The following is a 24,178-nucleotide window of genomic DNA, read 5'->3' as shown; positions in this document are numbered from 1 at the left end:
CGGCATGAAAGAAAGAGAAACGTTGTATTTAAAATAAGTTGGGTTAAGGTTTTCTTGTTACCCTTAAGAGTAACGAAAAGGGGGGCTCAGGGGGCGAAACCCCCGCATAAAAGAAAGATTAACGTAGTATTTAAAATAAGTTGGGTTAGCGTTTTCTTGTGACCTTTAAGAGCAAACAAAGGGTGGCTCGGGGGGCGAAGCCCCCCGCATAAAAGAAAGATCAACGTTGTATTTAAAATAAGTTGGGTTAGCGTTTTCTTGTGACCTTTAAGAGCAAACAAAGGGTGGCTCGGGGGGCGAAGCCCCCCGCATAAAAGAAAGATCAACGTTGTATTTCAAATAAGTTGGGTTAGCGTTTTCTTGTGACCTTTAAGAGCAAACAAAGGGGGCTCGGGGGCGAAGCCCCCGCATGAAAGAAAGATCAACGTTGTATTTAAAATAAGTTGGTTTAGGGTTTTCTTGTGACCCTTAAGAGTAACGAAAAGGGGGCTCGGGGCGAAGCCCCCGCATAAAAGAAAGATCAACGTAGTATTTAAAATAAGTTGGGTAAGGGTTTTCTTGTGACCCTTAAGAGTAACGAAAAGGGGGCTCGGGGGCGAAGCCCCCGCATAAAAGAAAGATCAACGTAGTATTTAAAATAAGTTGGGTAGGGTTTTCTTGTGACCCTTAAGAGTAACGAAAAGGGGGCTCGGGGGCGAAGCCCACCCCGCATAAAAGAAAGATCAACGTAGTATTTAAAATAAGTTGGGTTAGCGTTTTCTTGTGACCTTTAAGAGAAAACAAAGGGGGGCTCAGGGGCGAAGCCCCCGCATAAAAGAAAGATCAACGTAGTATTTAAAATAAGTTGGGTTAGGGTTTTCTTGTGACCCTTAAGAGTAACGAAAAGGGGGCTCGGGGGCGAAGCCCCCGCATAAAAGAAAGATCAACGTAGTAAAATAAGTTGGGTTAGCGTTTTCTTGTGATCTTTAAGACCAAACAAAGGGGGGCTCGGGGGGCGAAGCCCCCGCATGAAAGAAAGATCAACGTAGTATTTAAGATAAGTTGGGTTAGGGTTTTCTTGTGACCCTTAAGAGTAACGAAAAGGGGGCTCGGGGGCGAAGCCCCCGCATAAAAGAAAGATCAACGTAGTATTTAAAATAAGTTGTGTTAGCGTTTTCTCGTGACCTTTAAGAGCAAACAAAGGGGGGCTCGGGGGGCGAAGCCCCCCGCATAAAAGAAAGATAAACGTTGTATTTAAAATAAGTTGGGTTAGGGTTTTCTTGTTACCCTTAAGAGCAACTAAAAGGGGGGCTCGGGGGGCGAAGCCCCCCGCATAAAAGAAAGATTAACGTAGTATTTAAAATAAGTTGGGTTAGCGTTTTCTTGTGACCTTTAAGAGCAAACAAAGGGGGCTCGGGGCGAAGCCCCCGCATAAAAGAAAGATCAACGTTGTATTTAAAATAAGTTGGGTAATGGTTTTCCTGTGACCCTTAAGAGCAAATAAAGGGGGCTCGGCAAAAAAGAAATACTTAAATTTTGTTTGAATTAGTTGAAATGTGACAATATTTTCTAATCGAGTCAAACAAAATTCCACTAGCTGAGAGCTTCAAAACAATGTATGGCGAAAGTATGTCTCTCTAATGTCTTCAAAAAGTCCGCGATGGCACATGTCTATATTGTCTATCTTTTACGGATAACTTACTAGGTATAAACATTTTTATGATAATACCGTAATAAGAAGGTAGCCGCTAGTTATTATTAAGTAGCAATTAGCAATAAGTACACGTTAAGCCACAAATGGCATGTAAAATCCGCCTACTTGAAATAAATTTATGTATAAATGTTAAAAGTATTTCATTATTAATGACTAAAAAGTATAAAATAAATTAATAGTTTAAAAAACACTATAAAACACGCTTTTATAAATGCACGTAAAAACCAAAAATAAATTATGGATCGTTCAAGTTGTCTCTATTTGTGAGCTGAAGTTTAAAAACTATGTGCTTTTAATTATAATATTTGATTGTAAAAGCGTGGGGCGCTGGAACAGGAAAGACTTTCTTGTAAACAAATACTAATCCGAACTTCCTGGCGAATGAAGTTGCATAAGAACATAACGTTTACATATGCCGCCTAAGGGTTACCAAAGAGAACCAAAGATATCTCGTCCACGAACAAGAACTCTGCATCCTGTCACTGTAGACACTTTCCCCTTTTGTACTTTGATTACCGGAAAAAAGCGGCGTTCTAAGTGTCGGTGACTGTCGACTCTCCTCGCTACTAGCGCATATTTTGTCTGAGTTCGACAAACTGGTACCTACATTGAACACTGACTTTTAATCTGTGTAACCTCCTTCCCGTAACATAGCATAATTTGATTTATCAGCAAGTTATACAAAAAGTCTTTCCTGTTCCAGCGCCCCACGCTTTTACAATCAAATATTATAATTAAAAGCACATAGTTTTTAAACTTCAGCTCACAAATAGAGACAACTTGAACGATCCATAATTTATTTTTGGTTTTTATTTATAAAAGCGTGTTTTATAGGTTTTTACGTTTTGCATTTATAAAAGCGTGTTTTATAGTGTTTTTTTCCTTGAAACTATTAATTCGAAATCCCGGTAAGGGCATTTATTTGTGTGATGAGCACAGATATTTGTTCCTGAGTCATGGATGTTTTCTATGTATATAAGTATGTATTTATCTATTTAAGTATGTATATACATTGTGCTAAGCGACGATATCGTCGCTTAGCACCCATAGTACAAGCTTTGCTTAGTTTGGGGCTAAGTTGATCTGTGTAAGGTGTCCCCAATATATATATTTTTCTTTTTTAATTCCAATAAGACCTAGTTACCCTTCGGGTTGGTCAGATTCAGATGGCAGTCGCTTTCGTGAAAATAACGCTTACACAAAATCTTGGGATCTTTGTCAAACCGGACCACAGGCTCCCATGAGCCGTGGCGAATGATGATGATGTTGGGTATGGCCAAGTTTCCCCCCTTTTGCTAGTGGAGGGAAAATAAACGGCGAGTCCCACACATCGTGAGTCATGGGTGTTTTCTACGTATATAATATAAGTATGTATATCGTCGCCTAGCACCCATAGTACAATCTTGCTTTGGACACTCTATTTAATAATGCAAACATTGTAAAACATGGAAAAATGGATCAGTTACATTTGCCCCCCGTCGGGATTTGCCCCCCTTGTACCTTGTTTATTATTTAATTTTAAATAGAGAGATTCCAAGATAAGTTATTTTATACTTTAAACTTCGATGATATTATGACCTTTACTTAACCCTTGTAAAGGCGGGGCTATTAAAGTCGTTGCCAACTTTAATTATCTTGGCATGACTTTACTATTAGAGTTTCTAGGTAATAGTACATTACGATACAAGTGCGTAAAAAAGAAAGTTCGAAACGAGTGGCGATAAATTAAAACACGAGAGAAGGATAGACTTCAAGGGGCGAGAGAATTTGGCTCAGTTAAAGAGGTATTCCACTTATAAAGGGTCTCAGTTAGACAGGTTTAACAAACTGTTTGTCTCATTTACAGAGGGTATCACTCATAGAGGTTAGAATAGAGGATATGTCAGTTATAGAGGTAATAAAAAATCTTCTTTGCATTTTATAGTTATTATTAGTTTTATCTTGTAAAAAAGAAAGATAAATAATCCTTGTCTTTAAATAAAATACATATAAGACTTTAACGTCATTGCTACTTAGAACTTTTATACTATGAAAGTATTTTTTTCATGGAATGTTTATCGAGATTTTAGTTTTTATTTCAATATTTTTAATTACTTAACAATAAATAAAAAAACTTATCAAACTCGCCTTAACCCAAATAAGTGATCGCGTAATTTATGGATGGACTAAGAATGACTTGTTAAAAAATTGGAAATCGATTTTTAATAAAATCCAAGTTACAGAGGTAGACTGACTGTATCTCAGATACAGAGGTAAATTATCATAAAATTGTAAACAAACAATTAAGAGAATATAATTTTTGGAACATAGTCTCAGTAACAGAGGTATACACTTTGTCCCACTAATAGAGGTACATGTACACTAAACTCGAAAAGGCAAATCTCAGTTATAGAGGTCTGTTTTATCCAACTTTTTTTTTACTTTTTGGACGTATTTTCACATAAAAAGTAAATTTTATCCATAAAGTTGGCAATTAAAATGAGTTTCTTAATTTATTTTCTAAAAACCAAATTTTTTTGAACTTTTTCTTGTCACATTTTGACATATATCAATGACGACTGTGAGACTATGCTCCACAATAAAATTGCGCATCAGCGCCGTTAAGAAGACCTTTTGTACTGAGTAACAATACGGAAATGTTTTTTTTTAATTGGCAATAACTCTGAAACTAGACGAAATCTAGAAAAGTTTATATAATATTTTAGTTTTAAAATGTGACCAAGAATACGCTGTTTAAGTTATTTGGGTTCCTCGCGAGCACCTTGTATGTATGAAACACCTTAACATAAAAGAATTTTCCCACCGCTTTTGGTCGTGGGGTGTCGTGTTTCGGTCTCGAGCCAAATTGCCGAACCCGATATGAGCAGACGACTTTTTAACAAGGCCACGCCGTTTAGTCTGTCATTATTTTAAAATTAATTTCAGGAAAAATGTTTATTGTAAATATAAATGAATACCTCTACCTATTAATATAAAAATGGGAAAATAACTCTGTTAGCTCTTAACACTTTACATTACGTAAAAGTAAGATATTACTAATAATAATAACAAAACTACCGTCAGACACTGACATATTAAATATGTGAAATCGGGTAACTCACGTAAAATTGTCGAAGATAGCTAGACATGTTTCGCTCCGTAACGAGGAGCATTTGCATTGAGCACGCGCGATGTCGATGGTATCATATTATGATGGAAGTCTGCGTTGGGTTGCAATTTATACTGATTTTTCTAAAGCGTTCGACAAAATATGTCATAATACGCTATTATATAAGCTTTGGAGCCTTGGTATACATGGCGACATCTTCCGTTAGATTAAATCCTACGTTGAAAACAGGAGTTTTTGTCGGGCTGCCAATCTCAATGGATGTCAGTTAGTTCTGGAGTTCCTCAGGGCTCTCATATGGGTCCCTTGTTTTTCACCCTTTACATTAATGATATAACTAATCACATCCAAAACTCTAAATTGTTACTTTACGCAAATGACACATTTTTAGAGTAGTCAATACTATCAGTTAACTACTGAGAAATAAATAATTTTTCAACTTAGGGTAATTCCATGTAACAGAGTAATGTAAGTGACCAATTATTTGCATGTTTTTTCATGGATTAAAAGTAGGCTTATCTAGAGATAAATTAAGATTTCAACTTGCATCATAAATAAAAAAACATGCAATGAAGTGGTCACTTACATTACAGTTACGTGGAATTGCCCCTTAGATAAATGTCATGTCATCACTTTCTCAAAAAAGAAAAATGTAATTAATTACTTCTAAATTTTATCCGGTAAGACCTTAAATAGAGTAACAGAAATTAGAGATCTTGGTGTGATTATGGATAGCAAACTCACTTCTATTATTCCACACAGTCTTATATAGGTACAATTAGGATTCATAATGCGCCTTGGGAAACCATTTAAAAGCCGTTTTACCTATAACATTATTTACAATAGTTTTGTGCGTAGTTTGAATTTTCTTGCACCTTGAATTTTCTTGCTCAGTATGGAAACCATCATACAAAGTACATGTACATTGACAGAATTGAGCGACTTCAAAAAAGATTTATTAATTCAATGGCCTTCAGAACTGGATTAGCTTATAAGTACTTCTGACTATAATGATAACTGTAAACGTCTACATTTTTTTTTGTATGAATAGGTAGACGTTTGACCACGATCACACCTGATACCTGGTAAGTGATGATGCGGTCTACGGTGGAGCACGCTTACCTATGAGATACCTATTTACTCTCGCTTTAAAGAGACCTGGATTATACTCATGTGGAAACACAGACTCAGGCAGGACATTCGACTCCTTGGCGGGTCACAAAATAAATGTTGAAGCGAAACGCTCAGTGCGTATTTTTGGAATACTAACCGTGAAGCGATGCCGCATTGCCGATTGTCTGGTGGTCCTAAGGTGAAATGGGGACGGAGGAACAAGGTTGTACAGATCCTCAGCGCACTTTCCGAAATGTATCCTGTAAAATACCGATAAGCTGGCAACCTTCCGACGATGCTCCAGGCTATGTACTTAGTCGAGAATTGGTTAGCTCGTCGTCATTGATGATTCTCTTGGCCCTCCTCTCGACTGACTCGAGCGCCGCAAGCTGGTATTTCGCTGACCCATCCCACAGGTGAGAACAATATTCAAACCCTTAGTGACCGTCGCGATTTTATTGATTCCGTTTTTGCTATTTAAAATTGTCCATTCACAATTAAATAGAGGCCCCTAGTCTTATACATAAAATTAGTTTTAGAGTTCCGCGAAGACGTGAGCGCTGTTGTCGTAAAAAATCCTGTATTAAAACTCAATAGTCGTGCGGCTAAATTATTCTCGTTACTATTAAAAAAACCGCAAAGTTCATTCAATGGCAGCCCCCGAGCCCGACGGAATTTTTATTAAGTTCATAAGTAGTTACTTGATGATTAACTCCTGTTTCACAATTTCTTTAGGTCGGGGGCTTTAAAATTACCACTTCTCGCACTAGTGCGTAAAAAACAGCATCTGTACTGAAAAATTATGTATGCCTGTTTGTTTCTGAATAAAAAAAATACGCAAATGAATATAACCATCCCGATATTAAAAACACAAAACTTGACAAATGTTTCGCATCTCTAAGAGGCATCCTCAGGAGATACTGGAAATGTTGATGGTCTAAGCTCCGACTACTGACAGATTAGATTTAGATTTAAACTAACATTCTTAGTCTTAGTTTCAATATGTAAATTTTCTCATCTCATTTTAACCCTTAAACGAATGACCTTGACAAAGATGTAGGTATTCAAATAAAAATTTTGACATGCTGTCAATAGAGTCAAAAATGCATGATGCATATATACATCCCTATGCATTTAAGGATTAAGTTAGAGATGACACAACTATTTATGACCTGAAACTTATCTAATAGTACCTCTCTGTTAGGTGCAAAGTAATCTCAAGTAACCTGATAAGCAATATGAATGGCTTCCCTTGGTCCACAAGGGACATCATCGACCATAAGTTTGTCTCATTTTTTGTGAAATTTCTTGTGTTACTACAATAAGTTTCTTTTAACAATGTTTGTAAGTAATGAGGATTCTCTGTGTTTTTGTTTCTATTCGCTATAAATAGACTGGTGCTACCGTCAATATCAAAGATATTTTATTATTGTTTTTTTACAAAGGTTTTTACTTTTTAAATATTTTAATTTTATAAACTTTGACTCTTAGAGACCCTATACATCTCCATGGATTATTTGATTAAGTATAATATCTTTACTTGTAACATCCAGAGGTTTTTAAAACTCTAAAATTATTATAGATTTCTTTTTTCTTTGTATCTGTTTGTGCTTTCTTTATGTGTTAATTATAGTTAGTAATAATATGACATTTAGAGACTTTATACATCTCTAACTCTATATCAGTGTATAGCTACTTTGCTTATGATTAATATTTTTAATTGTTAATATTTCTATTTTAATTTCTACTTTAATGAATACTCTGTAATGTTGACATGTAAAAGTGCCCCCGTGGCCTATTTGCTGAATAAATTATTTTGTATTTTGTATTTGTATTTGTATTCATAACCAAATTATGTAATACAAACGTGACTGTGGTGTGGCTGTTTTTATTGTTGTTTTGTGAGTTAAGAGATTAAGTAATTAAGTACATATCACCCTCCTTGCGTTATCCCAGCATTCGTCACGGCTCCTGGGAGCCTGGGGTCCTCTTTTGACAACTAATCCCAAGATTTGGCGTATTAGTCAGGTTTCCTTACGATGTTTTCCTTCACCGAAAAGCGACTGGCAGTTAAGTATCAAATGATATTTCGCACATAATTTAAGTTCCGAAAAACTCAGTGGGACGACCTCTAGATTGAAAGTCGCATGCTCTTATCCGCTCATTTCTTTTTTTATTATTTTATGACCTTTTTATACATACACTATATACTATATTAAACAAATAACACAGCTAGTAGGTTTACTGTTTAACTTAGGCAGCTGATAAGGGTTTATTATGCTTAGCTACGAGTTGGTTGTAACTTTGAGTTACTATAGAATCAGCTATGTCAATAATATGAGAGGTCAATGAACTTCATTTGTAACGCAAAACGTATGGAATTAAATGAAAGGATTCTTGGTGAGATGAAACTCGTTAAAGTGAAATTCCTTAAAAGTTTTCAGTGATTACTGGACTGAGACAAAGCTTTTAATATTAACAGCAGAAGAAAGACACAGTGTATACTTAAAAAGTTTGTTAAGCCAGTGCTACAATTAAGGGACACGTCTTCTAGTGTATCCCTGGCTTTATGTTATTTGCCAAAAATGTTAGACCCAACAACCTACTACATATTACATATTTTTAAACAAAATGCTTCAGTTTTATACTAATATGCCTTTTAAAACTTAAAAAACAAATAAATCTGTTTTTGAGAACACTAATTGTTTTTATTTTCAGAATTAAATTAAAAAAAAAGAACTGTCCTAGAGGCTACGAGAATGAACTTCAGAGATAAAATCATTTATTAAAACGTATTCAACTGTATTCATATTTCAAATACTATATTTTGCATGAAAACATTACTACATCTCAGCAGCTAATAAATATTTCAAGCGTAAACATTTTCTTGACAGACCTTCAGATTTGCAAGCGAAACTTCAGCGACCCAAAAACTTCGCTCAAATAAGCATTTAAAATGCACAATTCCATTTCAGGTTCGTTATCGGTCGATACACAGTAATGTCAATGCCAGCGTGTCCAGCGATATCATCGTACTATGTCAGCTTTACGAAGGAATACGAAATTCAAGGATACTTACATATATCACCTGTTTTTCTATTCGATACCGAAAAGCTACCGTTCTAGAATATTCTCTAGGTCTTTCATGCTTGTAACAATCGATGGAAAGAGGAGATTCGACGTGTAGTAGTGAAGTCGAATGAGAGTGGTAATAGGGGTTGTCTGCAGTGTAGTAAGGGTGCGTCGGCAAGCCTTCACTCGCGCCCAGACCGCCGGCCGATATGGGCGTTTCGAGACACGGTAGCACCGCGGTCCCAGCCGAGCTTGAGCTCGCGCGATCGCGACCCCACCTGTTGATCGTCGAGGACTCGAGGGAAACGCGTGCTAGCGAAGGTTAGTGTGTTCTTTATTCGAGCTTTGCGTGGATTTGCTTTCGGAGAAAATTGTAATGCGGGCGGCGAACAAAAGAGGGTTTTGTCGACAGGTTTTGCAAATAAAAGGAGTTTTTGTATTTAAAAGAGTGATGTTCTTAGATATGATAATGGTTGATAAGGTAAAGCCGCATATATCAATATAGCTGACTTTTGTTTACCTTGACTACGCAACGATTTTAAAGCGGTTTTTATGGTTGAAGAAATTGGAAAATTCGCTAAGTATTTAATTTAAAAGTTATTTTTTTAATTAGTTTAAAAATGTATAAGGAGCAATATTTTAAATATGTAAAGAAGATATTTGCATTACTTACAATATGAAAAGGATACAAAATAAATAGCTAGACCAAGACATTTTATTTCAAGGTCATACCAAATTAAAACTGTTTTACATAGTAATTTTGCAGCAAAAACTATTTTTCATGAAGCGTTGAGCTAACAACTTTTTTCTCTTTGTAAGCTAATGCTCGAAGGCACCTTTAAGTATTTAGAAATTGGTTTTCTGTTACACAGGGAATGTTAAATTAGCTATGTAAAAAAAGAATCGTTCTTTTTTAAATAGTATCCAATATTATTACAGGACGTAGATAACGCTTACATTTGTTATTTATATGGTTTCCGCCAGTTTCAGATTGCTCTCAGTATTATTCCGTTTGTTTTGGTAATATTACGCGGTTCGTTTTATTTGTGCAGTGGTGTGATTTAAATTACATAATTATTGTGTAAAGGTGAGTGTAACAATATTACATATTACAATTTAAATTTAAATTAAAGGAAACCTAAGCGATATTACATATTTTTAAATTAAAGGAAAAATTGAAAAATTCACACCTCCGGTAGGACTCGAACCTGCGACCTTTGGCCTTGCCGGTGCCATAAGGCCAAAGGTCGCAGATTCGAGTCCTGCCGGAGGTGTGAATTTTTCCATTTTTCCTTTAATTTAAAAATATGTAACACCGCTCGCAGACATTTCTGCATGATAAAAAACAAAAATGGCACTGAAACGAGTAGTTTCATGTGCTCTGCCTACCCCTTCATGGGACACAGGCGTGATTATATGTATGTATGTATGTATGTAAAAAACAAAAATACCTAAGGTTTAAAGTTAACTGGGAGAGATCCCTTAAAGGGATAAGTTGCACTTTGTACTAGTGATAAGCTCTTTTTCTTGTGTGTTGCATTATTTTCTGGTACAATAAAGTGTTTTACTACTACTAAAATATGAACATATATTTGTATATTTGGATTTAGTTGCGTATTTATCTAGGCATATTTTAGTCCTATTGCCATAAGATATTAGCCTCGATCAAAACTACAAACAAAGTTGAATGTGTTGATTTACCTAGGTACTTTTAATATTAAAAAAAAATATAATGTTTACTGTTCTTCTTTGTCTCTTATTTTGTCATGTTGACTTATGTACTTGTGAGAAAGAGACAAAACGCTTTTTTAACTAATCAGACCAGTAACTTATTTATGAATAAGGGCGGGTTAAACTAAAGGTAATTTAGAAGTTATAGTTGTTAGTTTCAATAGTTGGGTTTCAATTACTTTTTTAGGATACCAAAATCCTTAAAAACGCTTATACCTATGTCAATCCTCTTGAAAAATCCCTATAGATTAGATTAGATTAGATTATGCAATTTTAATTAATAATTAAAAAGTAATTCTAAAGTCAAACAAGTAACTTCTCTTGAACAAGGCGGCATATAATAAAAAAAATTGTTTAATAAAATGTGACTTTCGACTAGAGAAGGGTGCTGTATTTTGTACGCGATAAAGACGAATTTCTGTTGAAATTTCCGATAAAAACGTCTCTCTTGTACGGTCAACCAAGTGGTCACTCTAGAACCCTGTCATATTATGATATCGTGCTTTATTTGGCTTACAATTCACTTTGACGTTTCCTGTGAAAAGGTGGCCCTTCTACAGTGGCCTAGGAATCAAATTGGTTGACTGTAGTCCAGGAATATGGACCCTTATGTCATAGAATGACACAAATTACTCATCCTCGAACCTCGGAGCTGTGTCAGTCAGGGTCAAATAATTAATTTCACTTCAGCGGCTTCTTTTTAATCTTCATTGCTTAATTTTAAAAGAATTTATCATCATCCTCCTTGCGTTATCCCGGAAATCGCCACGGCTCATGGGAAACTGGGGTCCGCTTTGACAAATAATTCCAAGATTTGGCGTAGGCACTAGTTTTACGAAAGTGACTGCCATCTGACCTTCCAACCCGAAGGGAAACTAGGACTTATTGGGATTAGTCCGGTTTCCTCACGAGGTTTCCCTTCACCGAAAAGAGACTGGCAAATATCAAAATGACATTTCGGACATAAGTTCCGAAAAACTCATTGGTACGAGCCGGGGTTCGAACCCGCGACCTCTGGATTGAAAGTTGCACGCTCTTACCGCTAGGCCACCAGCGCTTCCTTTTAAAAGAATGTATATCATGCAATATTTGTATGCCCCGATATCAAACACAATGTTTTTCATTCACACTTGCAATATGAAAAATATGCAAAAAGATAAAAAAGTAAAATTTGAAATTTCATAACTCCACTACGGAGAACGGTTTTTCTAGTATCTAATCCGCCTGCGTGCAACTGAACATAAAGTGTGTTATCCTTACCCCTTATTCATAAATGTGCACTAAAGTTTATCAAGCCGATAAAGTTCGTTTGTCCCTTTCCGACCTATTGGTGTGATCATAAATTAAATATAACAAGATCATACCATCCCATACATTAAAATGCGACCGCCTAAGACCGCGCTTACACTCCACCACGCATAGATGGCGCCACAAAAAAAATGTCTTGTAGCTTTCGATTATACTTGTAGATAGCGTTAAGTGTCACTTTTGACATAAATTTACGGCTCGGAATTGACACTTAATGCCAATCTACAAATAATCGGTGGCAACAAGGCATTTTTTTGTGGCGCCATCTATGTGTGGTGGAGTGTAAGCGCGTTGGTAGGTTGTTATATTTAATTTATGGTGTGATAGAAAGGGACATACGAAATTTATCGGCTTGATAACTTTAGAGAAGGTTTATGAATAAGGGGTAAGTTAGTGTAAGACCAGCCGGCGTATCATGCTGCCAATTTTATCACTTATCCACGTGGATAAGACATCTGTCACTCTCACACTGACATACTTGCTAAAGCGTGACGGATGCTTTATCCACGTGGATAAGTGATAAAATTGGAAGCATGATACGCCGGCTGAGTGCGAAGGTGCTCGCTCGGTGCGAAGCGTTCGGTGGAGCGTGCAAGCGTGCATACCTACAATCTGACGACCGGTTTGGCGCAGTCGGTAGTGACCCTGCCTGCTACGCCGCGGTCCCGGGCTCGAATCCCGGTAAGGGCATTTATTTGTGTGATGAGCAAATATTTGTTCCTGAGTCATGGGTGTCTTCTATGTATATAACACATACATACATACATACAATCACGCCTGTATCCCATAAAGGGGTAGGCAGAGCACATGAACTACTCAAGTTTCAGTACCACTCTTGGCAAAAAGAGGTTGAAATAAAACGAAACTGTGACTTTGCAGTAACAGGTTGCCAGCCCCTCGCCTACGCCACAGTTTAACCCATATCCCACAGTCGACTTCTACAACACCCACGGGAAGAAATGGGGTGGTGAAATTCTTAACCCGTTACCACACGGGCACGGGCTATGTATACAGCGTGGAATTTGACGACGATCCTTTCGGGAAATGGGAGATAGTGTAGCCTTAGGACAACATTTTCCCCCTAGAAACCATACAATTTACTATAAATATTTTCAAGTTATAGCCTTTCCAACATTTTTGTAAAAAAGTACTAGGTGAAAACCCTAAGCAGGTGACAGGGTCAATGACCTTACTTGTAAACAATCGTTAGATGACAGAACATTTACTGGTGTTAATTTGATGCCGTGTCATATTGGATCTGTTTCCGACACCGGTAACAAACGTCGCAGGATTTTCAGGGACCGTTCTCTTTGTGGCTCCATTTTTGTAATTATCAAATGAATGCTTAATGTTACATACGTATTTTTAATAATATCAACAAAAAAACTGTTCAAGTGACATTAGATATGACAACCACTGACTACTAATCATAAACATGAAGGCGTAGACAATTAAGGATGATATCTTTCATCATGAAAAAAGTTATGTTTATCTTACTTAGACTGATATAATGTAATAATTGGTATAACCGCTTTTCACATCACTGTTTTTAACGCCGGGCGTACATTTTTTCATGCATGACCTAGTTCTTAACTGTTATTTGGTTCGCAAAATTACAATTATTATTATTATTTGGTTACATTTTCAATGACTAGCGAAACTCTTTGCGTGGTGGAAAATTGATAAGATGTTTGACGCTTGAAATGATAGGTATTGTCATTTCACCTAATGTCATAATTATTCAACTGAAATTGCCTATGTTAAAACATCGTGATTATTGAAATTTACTCTACGTGAAACTGCAATGGAACTGTAATGTGACTGACTATTAACAAAAGTAACAAACCAAATCGACTCTCGCATCAAAGTGCTTCTGATATACTTAGTCACTTGGATTACAAACTTATCCCAATGTGGCGATCACGAAAAAGCACAAAATGACCAACGAATCAACCCGCGGGCCCTGCAGCGCAGCTAGACTTGATGAAAAAATACTGCGGTATTATCGCCGGAGTCCAGGGAAACATTAATTACATACAATATTAAATAACATGTGCTCCACCGTCACGGGACATCATGCATTTACCTACGAAGATGGAAGAACATTTGGACACCGTAGGATTTTAACGTGAAAATAGTGTTAAAACCGGCCAAGAGCGTGTCGGGCCACGCTCAGTGTAGGGTTCCGTAGTTTTCCGTATTTTTCTCAAAAACTACTGAACCTATCAAGTTCAAAATAATTTTCCTAGAAAGTCTTTATAAAGTTCTACTTTTGTGATTTTTTTCATATTTTTTAAACATATGGTTCAAAAGTTAGAGGGGGGGGGGGACGCACTTTTTTTCCTTTAGGAGCGATTATTTCCGAAAATATACATATTATCAAAAAAGGATCTTAGCAAACCCTTATTTATTTTTAAATACCTATCCAACAATATATCACACGTTAGGGTTGGAATGAAAAAAAAATTCAGCCCCCACTTTACATGTAGGGGGGGGGTACCCTAATAAAACATTTTTTTCCATTTTTTATTTTTGCACTTTGTCGGCGTGATTCATATACATATTGGTACCAAATTTCAGCTTTCTAGTGCTAACGGTTACTGAGATTATCCGCGGACGGACGGACGGACGGACGGACGGACAGACAGACATGGCGAAACTATAAGGGTTCCTAGTTGACTACGGAACCCTAAAAATGGTTAAAAGTGTGTAATAAAGATTAATAATAATATTTATTGCCATTATTTCATTTAAGTATTTGACATGCGTCATTCATACATCAGTGTATTCATGTCAACGCTCGGAAATAATGTAACAATGTCCGAGATTTCCCGATTGCGATACCTTAATCTAACAATATGGTATGTGCATGTAGGGTTATCACCAGGGCCAAAAGTTGGCGAATTTGTTAATTTTATTTTTTGTTTAATTTATCTTTCCAACCTTCACCAATCTAATCTGCTGCGCTTATATAACGCTATATTCCCGGGAAGGTACATGGTGATAAACCACCCTATAAGTACTAGCTTTTATCACGATAATAAAATTCGTCGCTCCGTTTTGCCGTGAAGAACGGACAAACAAACAGACACACACACTTTCCCATTTATAATATTAGTATGGATTTAATTGTATACTATGTATATCGTTGTCTGAGTACCCATCCATAACACAAGCCTTCTTGAGCTTACCGTGGGACTCAGTCAATCTGTGTAATAATGTCCTATAATATATACATATATATATATGCAGCGTCGACTTAGGAGGACAGTTGTACGAGCTTCAATTGTTTGTTGCACGCCGCACGCCCCGCCCCGCTGCAAGCCGAATATAAGCGTGCGCTCAGGCCATTGATCTAAGCCAGACCAGACCAGACATTGGTCTAAGCGCGACAGCGGTGAGCGGCAGCTATACGTGCGAATGAAGTCCCATCGCTGTGTCTTGCGCCAATGTATAGCCGCCGCTCACCGCTGTCGCGCGTAGACCAATGTCGTGGCCGGGCCGTTACAATTGACATTTTTGGTACGAAATGATACAGTCGTGTTTCACTCGAGGAATGAAATGATAACATTCCTGGGCACGTGTTTTCATGGCCGCTGGTATTTAATACGGACACGAATCATTTTCAATTGGAGCGGGCTAAACTGGTTTGGGTTGATAGCTCGATTTGCGCTTTGATCATTTTAGGTACAGTCAGCGTCAAAAGTAGCAGATCAAATAACGCTTAAGTAGTAACCACCATTCTGTAACCGCTTATCTGGGTAAATGGACCTTATTGTCGATTGCACTAGTTTACGGCGTTTATGTAAAAACTGTTTCACTTTTATTGAATAAATAATGTAATTTTTTTATCCCCTCACCAGCTCGGAAACACGTGTTTTGTCCTTTAATACCAGCAGGTAAAAACGCATTTTATCCACTAGTGGGTTAATTTATTTAATCTTTATTGAATAAAGTCAAATTAACTGCTTTAAAATTGATAAAAGTAGGTGAATCTAGTAATAAAGATGATTTACCACCTGTGGAACTACTGGAAGCAGTGATCATCAGTCATCTTTGCGTTGTAGTTTCCTCGCTATAGTGAGGGGAAAAGTTTTGTGTTACACTCGGGTGCAAATGTATTTTACTTCTCGTGTGTTAAAAAACTCGCAAGTTCAGGATTCTATTTGACTCAAAGAAACGAATCGGTACTCGCTTCGCTCGTGGTTCAACTATAGAATCCTTTCACTTGCTCGTTTTTCAATTCCACACTCGGCGTTAAAATACAACTTTGCCCCCTTGTATAACAAATAACTATTTTATGAGCGATGTTCGTAAACGAATACGAAGCCGCGGGACGCGCCACAGACAATAAGGTCCCTTTACCCAGATAACGGCACATATTAAGTGTTTCTATACATAGAAAAATAATTAAACTTTGGCATTTTTGATCGTGAACTGGGGATCGATTTTTGAATTTCGATCGCACGAATTCACCTTTCGAAAGTCTGTGGAAAGTGACGTAATGCTATTTTTGAAAAAGGATGGCTAGTAATTTTAACACTAGTGGTAATGACCACTTGTTCTCGATTCTGTTAGTAGAATTTAAATCGCTAGTAGTGGAGATATTATTGAACGAATTTCACGAAATCGAATGGCTGGGATTCAAAAATCGGCCCCTGTACAGATTTATCTATGTAAGGTGTTACCAAATTAGTCACGGATATTTTTACGGCTGATAGTACTCCGTTCCTGGAGTATATTTATGTATGAAATATTAAAGGTTTTGTTATGCCTTTTTGAAGAAAACTGGGAAACGAAAAAATAAGTAAGGTGCATTAGGGTAATTCCGGATGACAGAAATGCTCTGGTAATTCCGAAAGGGGAATCTTGATATGATGGAAATAATGGTGTTTTTAAGCGACTTTCGTAATTAGACGGCTTTCGAAATTACCCTAATGCACCTTAATAGGTTAATTTCCGCTACTGTACGTTTTTATTGGCCTGCTGGTATATCGGTAGTTCGCACTGCGCCCATATAAATCCTGTTTAAGTTGGTATTGTGCTAGAGTTGTGGTCTGTTCAACCCGAGCTTACGCCAATTAACGCCTCAGTCCCTAGAGCATAGAAAACGGGTACTAAACGTATCGCAGTTTGAAAATATATATGTTTTTCACTGCACCACAGGCAATTAAATTACTAGTATTATATTACTATTAGTTTTATATTACTAGTATTTTCAACACCAAAAAGGGTAAATAGTAGTATATATCATTTTCAGGACTATGTTATTTATAAAAAGATTTTCTATTTATTTTATTATAAGAAAAGAAACTTAAAATCCCACTAAGTAAAATAAGTCCCATTTAAGTAAAATCATTTATTTACAAAAAGATAAGACAGGGTCCTGGGTAAAACAATCTTAGAACGATGGGACAGATCCTTCATCATGGAAAATTATAATTTCCATAATCCGTGCTACAAGCATGTCTTAGCATGTGTATCCGAGGTACGCGCTATATCTTTAACTCCTTCCTCTACCTGACCTCTACCTCACCAAATCCTTCCTCTACTTGACATGCTCCTCGATATAACAGTCCCATTTTTTTTAACTGTCGTTTTAAAGATGAAAGGCCCTCGCTAGGAATACGGGCGACCATTCACCTTGATGCTATGGTAAATTACTCTTTAGGTGTTATTGAACTTTTTTAGACTATTGATAATTTTGTTGATATGTTTTGTGAACGATTCTGTTGATGATTCTTTTGTAATGACGCTTGATATTTCATATGGGTTGACTTTAAGTCCAGTTAAGTTGGCATTGTAGGTACTATCTATAGAGCGGTCTGTTTATGACCCGAGCTTAAGCCAATTAGCGTCCCTGAGTCCCCAGAGCCAGGCAATGGGTTCATCTATACTTGGATAGTTACTACCGTACAGTCAACCTATAAGTAGGCAATGTAGAACCTTTTTAACCCCCGACGCAAAAACGACGGGGTGTTATAAGTTTGACGTGTCTGTCTGTCTGTCTGTCAGTTTGTCTGTCTGTCTGTGTGTGTGTCTGTCTGTGGCATCGTAGCTCCCGAGCGGATGAACCGATTTAGATTTAATTTTTTTTGTCTGAAAGCTGAGTTAGTCGGGAGTGTTCTTAGCTATGTTTCATGAAAATTGGTCCACTATGTCGAGGTCGGGGGTTTTTTCAGAATTTTAATTTTGTGGTTAGGTTATCGCAGAAAACGTCGATCGGACTTCTATGGCAAATAATAGCACGGTGTAACAGGGTTCTAGAGTGGCCTGGGATTCAAATGGGGTGACGAAAAGTAGCCTGTGTCACTTCTCCATCCCTTCAACTATCTCCACTTAAAAAATCACGTCAATTCGTCGCTCCGTTTTGCCGTGAAAGACGGACTAACAAACAGACACACACACTTTCCCATTTATAAGTAACTATTAGCTTTTGCCCGCGGCTTCGCTCGCGTTAGAATATCTACGATATTGCGATATATCTACGATATTGTTAGTGACTATCGCCCATACCGCAATGGAACCTATATCCCAAAGTCGAATTCTACGACACCTTCGGGAGGAAAGGAGGTGGTGAAATTCTTAATCCGTTATCACACGGAAAATAATCCCTACAATATCAGTTTATTTATAAAGTTACAATGTATAATTATTTTTGTTCAGAACACGTTGTATATCGGTGTTGGCAACGCCAATTAGCGTTTATAAGTCCCTAGGGCACAGACAACGAGTTCATCAGTTCATAGTTGGGCAGTTACCAATGTATTTATAGATGGACTAGTATTATGCATTTTCAGAATTTGGGTCCCCCCAATTAGCAAAAGTTGTTAACAAAAATTAACTCGCTGTCAGTTTTGTGACGATAATTAAGCATAAAAGCTGTCTAAAAATTTACTTTTTTCACATTCTGAATGTAGATTATCGCTTAAAGTTTATGTAATTAACACAAAAACAATATTTTTATTGAAATTTCATGTATAATCATCGTCACAAAACTGACAGTGAGTTAATTTTTGTTAAGAACTTTCGCTAATTGGGGGGACCCAAATTCTGAAAATGCTCTGATAACGAATTAATGTTCATATAGGTACATAAATATGTCGGCTGGTCGGAAAACCCGTCTGATCGTAAAGTTCATGTGTATTATGCTGACGCGAAACTAAAGGGTAGGCACAATAAATCTGTTCCGTCACTACACGGCACTTCCTAAATTTTGTGTTTATAATTTAATTTAATATCTGGGCGACCGTTCTATTTTATTATATCACGTCTTTAGATAAAAAAAAACTCTTATAAATACAAAAAAATCATTTTCTGGCCGGGATTCGAAACCCTGACACCTGCGATGTGCTTACGAACATAATAACGACCTCTTACGACTGAGCTATGTGCCCAGCCGATGTGCGGTCGGCGAAATTAGCGGCCATATTTTGCGATTACTAACGCGAAAGAAAAACGCATGAAAATTCGCGTTTTCCGGGATCTAAGGCTAAGCTAGATCGATTTTTCACCCCCGAACACCCCACATAACAAATTTCAGCGAAATCGTTGGAGCAGTTTCCGAGATCGTCGGTATATAAATAAATATACAAGAATTGCTCATTTAAATGTATAAGATTTATTTTATAATATAACTCAAAATTAATTTATTCTATAATCAAACTATAGCTACTTACAGGATTGCCAAAAAACGTTGATAGCGTGAGGCGACGTATATCGAGACATTATTAAATAGGTATTACCTATATCACATTTAACAAGCTCCGTTAGGTTGATTCAAATGCCGTGCAAATGCCCATAGTAGACTGGAGCCGAATGCACAAAGGCTCACGAAACGATCACGATGATTATCTCTTTCGTAACTCTGCTATCTATCTCTACCGCTCTTGTGTATTGGCGCGACAGAGCCAGACTACATTTATGCGGCGTTTCGGTGGCGTTTCGCGTCGCAAAAATGCCATTCGGCTACAGGACCTGAGCCTGTAGCCAAAAGTACAAAGATATTTTCATTTTTAATAAGAAATTTTATTTTGTGTAAATAGTGTGCCCAATCCATCTTATTAACAAATAAACAAACAAACAAATCTTAATATTTCCACTCACTATTTTAAACGCTTTTTAGTATAAGTACCTAATATAAATGATTCTTAGAATTTTTTTCAATGTCAGGTCTTCCAAATACCTGGTCTGCACTTTTTTTCAATTTGGTTCCCATTCCATTTAAAAGTTTATATGCATGAACACGTAGACTGAAATACAGGGATGAACCACACACCTTTATACATATGTAAAAATAGATAGCGTCGCTACTTTGTAAAAAATCTCGTATCTCACGCTGCTTCTCAAAATTAAAACGCAGTAAGTCTATATGCATTTCATACATACTTACTACAATTTTCTTTTCATTGACAGACGAAGATACAAGTTTTTTTAAAAGTAGTGACGATATGATAGGAAGCGGTACTGAACGGAGACGGTCAAACAAATCTTGGCACAAAAAATAGAATAGAATAGAATTTATTCGTGATAGATGATAACATAAATTATTTACACATAACACAAAAAGGTAGGTATATACATAATATTTGCCACGAAATGGTCCCGACGCAGCATGGTGCTAGCCTGGGAGGGCCGATGCTGATCTTCCGTCGTGGTCATTGCGAGTGAAAACACGGAAAGCACACACGCATTACAAACAGGAAGTATAAATAAAAAGATGCAAATGGTATGAAATTAAAACATAAAAAAATACTTTATTACCATAACACAAAAAGAGTACAGCAATGAAAAAAAAATTTGAATTCAAATTTCCTGTGGGAATTAAACTGTGTCCCCTACATTTTCAATATTTTTTTAAGTGTTATGGCTAAACAATGATTCCGCCAACGTCATGGTTTAGAAAGGCATGAGTTTGACGCATTTTTTTAAAGACCCCTACAATTGTCAGCGGCCTGTTTTTAGAGCCAAATTGTGGAACTTCGCTACGCTCAGGTTTCTATTATATTGTCTCAATCTAATATTCTGTGGTAATATCTACATACGTCGACTTAAATATGTATTAATATCTACTATATTGCTCATTCCGGACCCTAATGTATGCCATCCATCAATTAGGCAATTTAGTCATTGCTAAATTAAGCTCTTTGACGAAATTCCAGGAATATTGATAACTCAATAATCTATAACTTATATTACCGGTCTAAATGTGACTTTCCATTAGAAAATGACGTACACAGAAATACAGGGATTCTCTTTTCATACGTATACACAATAAAGGTGATGCACACTGATTTAGCCCGCATGACGGCAACGGCCCCGTTAGTTATTTGGGCCATTTTTTTTTCAAAGTTGTCCACCCCACTTTTTTTTGGAGTTGGAAAATTAAATTTTATGCGATTTCCACTCAGAATCGCGAGCTCTTTCCATCCTAATAGGAGAAAAAAAGTGTCCCAAGGTTTTTTTCCCATTCCGTTACCATTTTATTATTCTGTATGGCGGTAACGGAATGGAAGGTTTGAAAAAAGTACGGAAATATTGGGACATTTTTTTTCTCCTATCAGGATCGAAAGACCGCTTATGAGTATGCGTAAAAAATATACATGTTACAAAAAAGTGGGGCAGACAACTTTGAAAAAAAAATGGCAAATTTGGCGCATACACTTTTTTAAAAAATTACACTAACTGACAGACTGTTACCACAGTATTAGATCAGATCAGGCCCCGTAGCCGAATGGCTTTTCTCCGACGCCAAACGAAAACGAAACGTAGTCTGGTTCTGTCGCGCCAATACGCAAGAGCGATAGGGATAGATATCTACTAGCGTTTCGTTTCGTGAGCGTTTCGTGAGCGTTTGTGCCATTCGCCTACGCACCCAGTAATAATTCTTCCAACAAACGTAACGCCACGTGGTATGTGTGTTTGGGAGCCGTGTACGTACTACGTACACAACACAATATGTACGCGAATGAGAATAATTCATTCTCGTTCAATCTCATCCGCTTGATAAAATACGTTATATTTGTTTTTATAATTTCTCACCAACGAAGTAATTAACAATCGCTGTTTCTCACAGATTAAATCGATATAACAAGGAAATATTACATAATATCTCGGAAATCTTACTGAGATTTTTTTTCCTTAATCCGGCGTAAAGTACGAAGATTTATACACTTTAGTAATTTCGTCATTGACTCAGTACCTAACATTTTGTATTGAAAAGGTATCATTTTGTGACATTCCACGTGTAAAGGTACCAAGGACGTATTGCAAAGATAAGTTTCGACGGTTACAAGATACCTCTTTAGGGAAACCGAGGTGAGTTGTGACAGGGGAGAGTTGTAACAAGGTCGATTTTTGGGAACTTATGAACTAATAGCAAGGTTGCAACAGCGCAGGTTTTTAACACGCTTTTATTAGGTCGTCGTGTATGTAACTATGTATGTAATGGAATCTAAGGAAGCTAATTTAACCATCTTCCAGGAGTCGTAGCGTAATGAAAATTGGCAGCTATATGTAGTTCCGATGACAATACAATAATATGGTACTGTTGAGCTGATCTGATGATGGAGTCGGAAGATATGAACTGGAACTACATGATGGAACATCGTATCATAGCTGTTTTTGGGTTTCTTATAAAAGTCTTGTAATGAACTTTGACTACGATTAGGTTTCAAGGTCTGATGATGGAGCCGGAAGATATGAACTGGAACTACATGATGGAACATCGTATCATAGCTGTTTTTGGGCTTCTTAGGAAAGTCTTGTAATGAACTTTGACTACAATTAGGTTTCAAGGTCTGATGATGGAGCCGGAAGATATGAGCTGGAACTACATGATGGAACATCGTATCATAGCTGTTTTTGGGCTTCTTAGAAAAGTCTTGTAATGAACTTTGACTACGATTAGGTTTCAAGGTCTGATGATGGAGCCGGAAGATATGAACTGGAACTACATGATGGAACATCGTATCATAGCTGTTTTTGGGCTTCTTAGAAAAGTCTTGTAATGAACTTTGACTACGATTAGGTTTCAAGGTCTGATGATGGAGCCGGAAGATATGAACTGGAACTACATGATGGAACATCGTATCATAGCTGTTTTTGGGCTTCTTAGAAAAGTCTTGTAATGAACTATGACTACGATTAGGTTTCAAGGCCTGATGATGGTGCCGGAAGATAAGAACAGAAAAAGGGGGGCTCGAGGGGGAAGCATGAAAAAAAGATCAACGTTGTATTTAAAATAAGTTGGGTTAAGGTTTTCTTGTGATCCTTAAGAGTAAAGAAAAGGGGGCTCGGGGGCGAAGCCCCCGCATGAAAGAAAGATCAACGTAGTATTTAGAATAAGTTGGGTTAGCGTTTTCTTGTGACCTTTAAGAGCAAACAAAGGGGGCTCGGGGGCGAAGCCCCCGCATGAAAGAAAGATCAACGTAGTATTTAAGATAAGTTGGGTTAGCGTTTTATTGTGACCTTTAAGAGCAAACAAAGGGGGGCTCGGGGGGCGAAGCCCCCCCGCATAAAATAAAGATAAACGTTATATTTAAAATAAGTTGGGTTAGGTTTTTCTTGTTACCCTTAAGAGTAACGAAAAGGGGGCTCGGGGGCGAAGCCCCCGCATAAAAGAAAGATTAACAAAGTATTTAAAATTAGTTGGGTTAGCGTTTTCTTGTGACCTTTAAGAGCAAACAAAGGGGGCTCGGGGCGAAGCCCCCGCATAAAAGAAAGATCAACGTTGTATTTAAAATAAGTTGGTTTAGGGTTTTCTTGTGACCCTTAAGAGTAACGAAAAGGGGGCTCGGGGGCGAAACCCCCGCATAAAAGAAAGATCAACGTAGTATTTAAAATAAGTTGGGTTAGCGTTTTCTTGTGACCTTTAAGAGCCAACAAAGGGGGGCTCGGGGGGCGAAGCCCGGCATGAAAGAAAGAGAAACGTTGTATTTAAAATAAGTTGGGTTAAGGTTTTCTTGTTACCCTTAAGAGTAACGAAAAGGGGGGCTCAGGGGGCGAAACCCCCGCATAAAAGAAAGATTAACGTAGTATTTAAAATAAGTTGGGTTAGCGTTTTCTTGTGACCTTTAAGAGCAAACAAAGGGTGGCTCGGGGGGCGAAGCCCCCCGCATAAAAGAAAAATCAACGTTGTATTTAACATAAGTTGG

The 24,178-nt window shown here is 37.2% G+C and overlaps 1 protein-coding gene across 2 annotated transcripts in view; it reads left to right on the top strand.

The window, feature by feature from the left end:
- Positions 1-9,189: 9,189 nt before the first annotated feature.
- LOC125235764 (synaptotagmin-6-like) overlaps positions 9,190-24,178 on the top strand; it is a 191,913-nt gene continuing 176,924 nt past the window's right edge. For both annotated transcript variants that reach the window (XM_048142351.1, XM_048142350.1), the window contains exon 1: positions 9,190-9,305. In XM_048142351.1, coding sequence (XP_047998308.1) covers positions 9,194-9,305 — 112 coding nt within the window. In that variant the 5' untranslated portion in view covers positions 9,190-9,193. The remainder of the gene's footprint in view (positions 9,306-24,178) is intronic.

The sequence above is a fragment of the Leguminivora glycinivorella genome, chromosome 18, assembly GCF_023078275.1.
Source record: "Leguminivora glycinivorella isolate SPB_JAAS2020 chromosome 18, LegGlyc_1.1, whole genome shotgun sequence".
In the NCBI taxonomy this organism is placed as follows: domain Eukaryota; kingdom Metazoa; phylum Arthropoda; class Insecta; order Lepidoptera; family Tortricidae; genus Leguminivora; species Leguminivora glycinivorella.
This window is presented reverse-complemented; position numbering and strand designations above follow the sequence as displayed.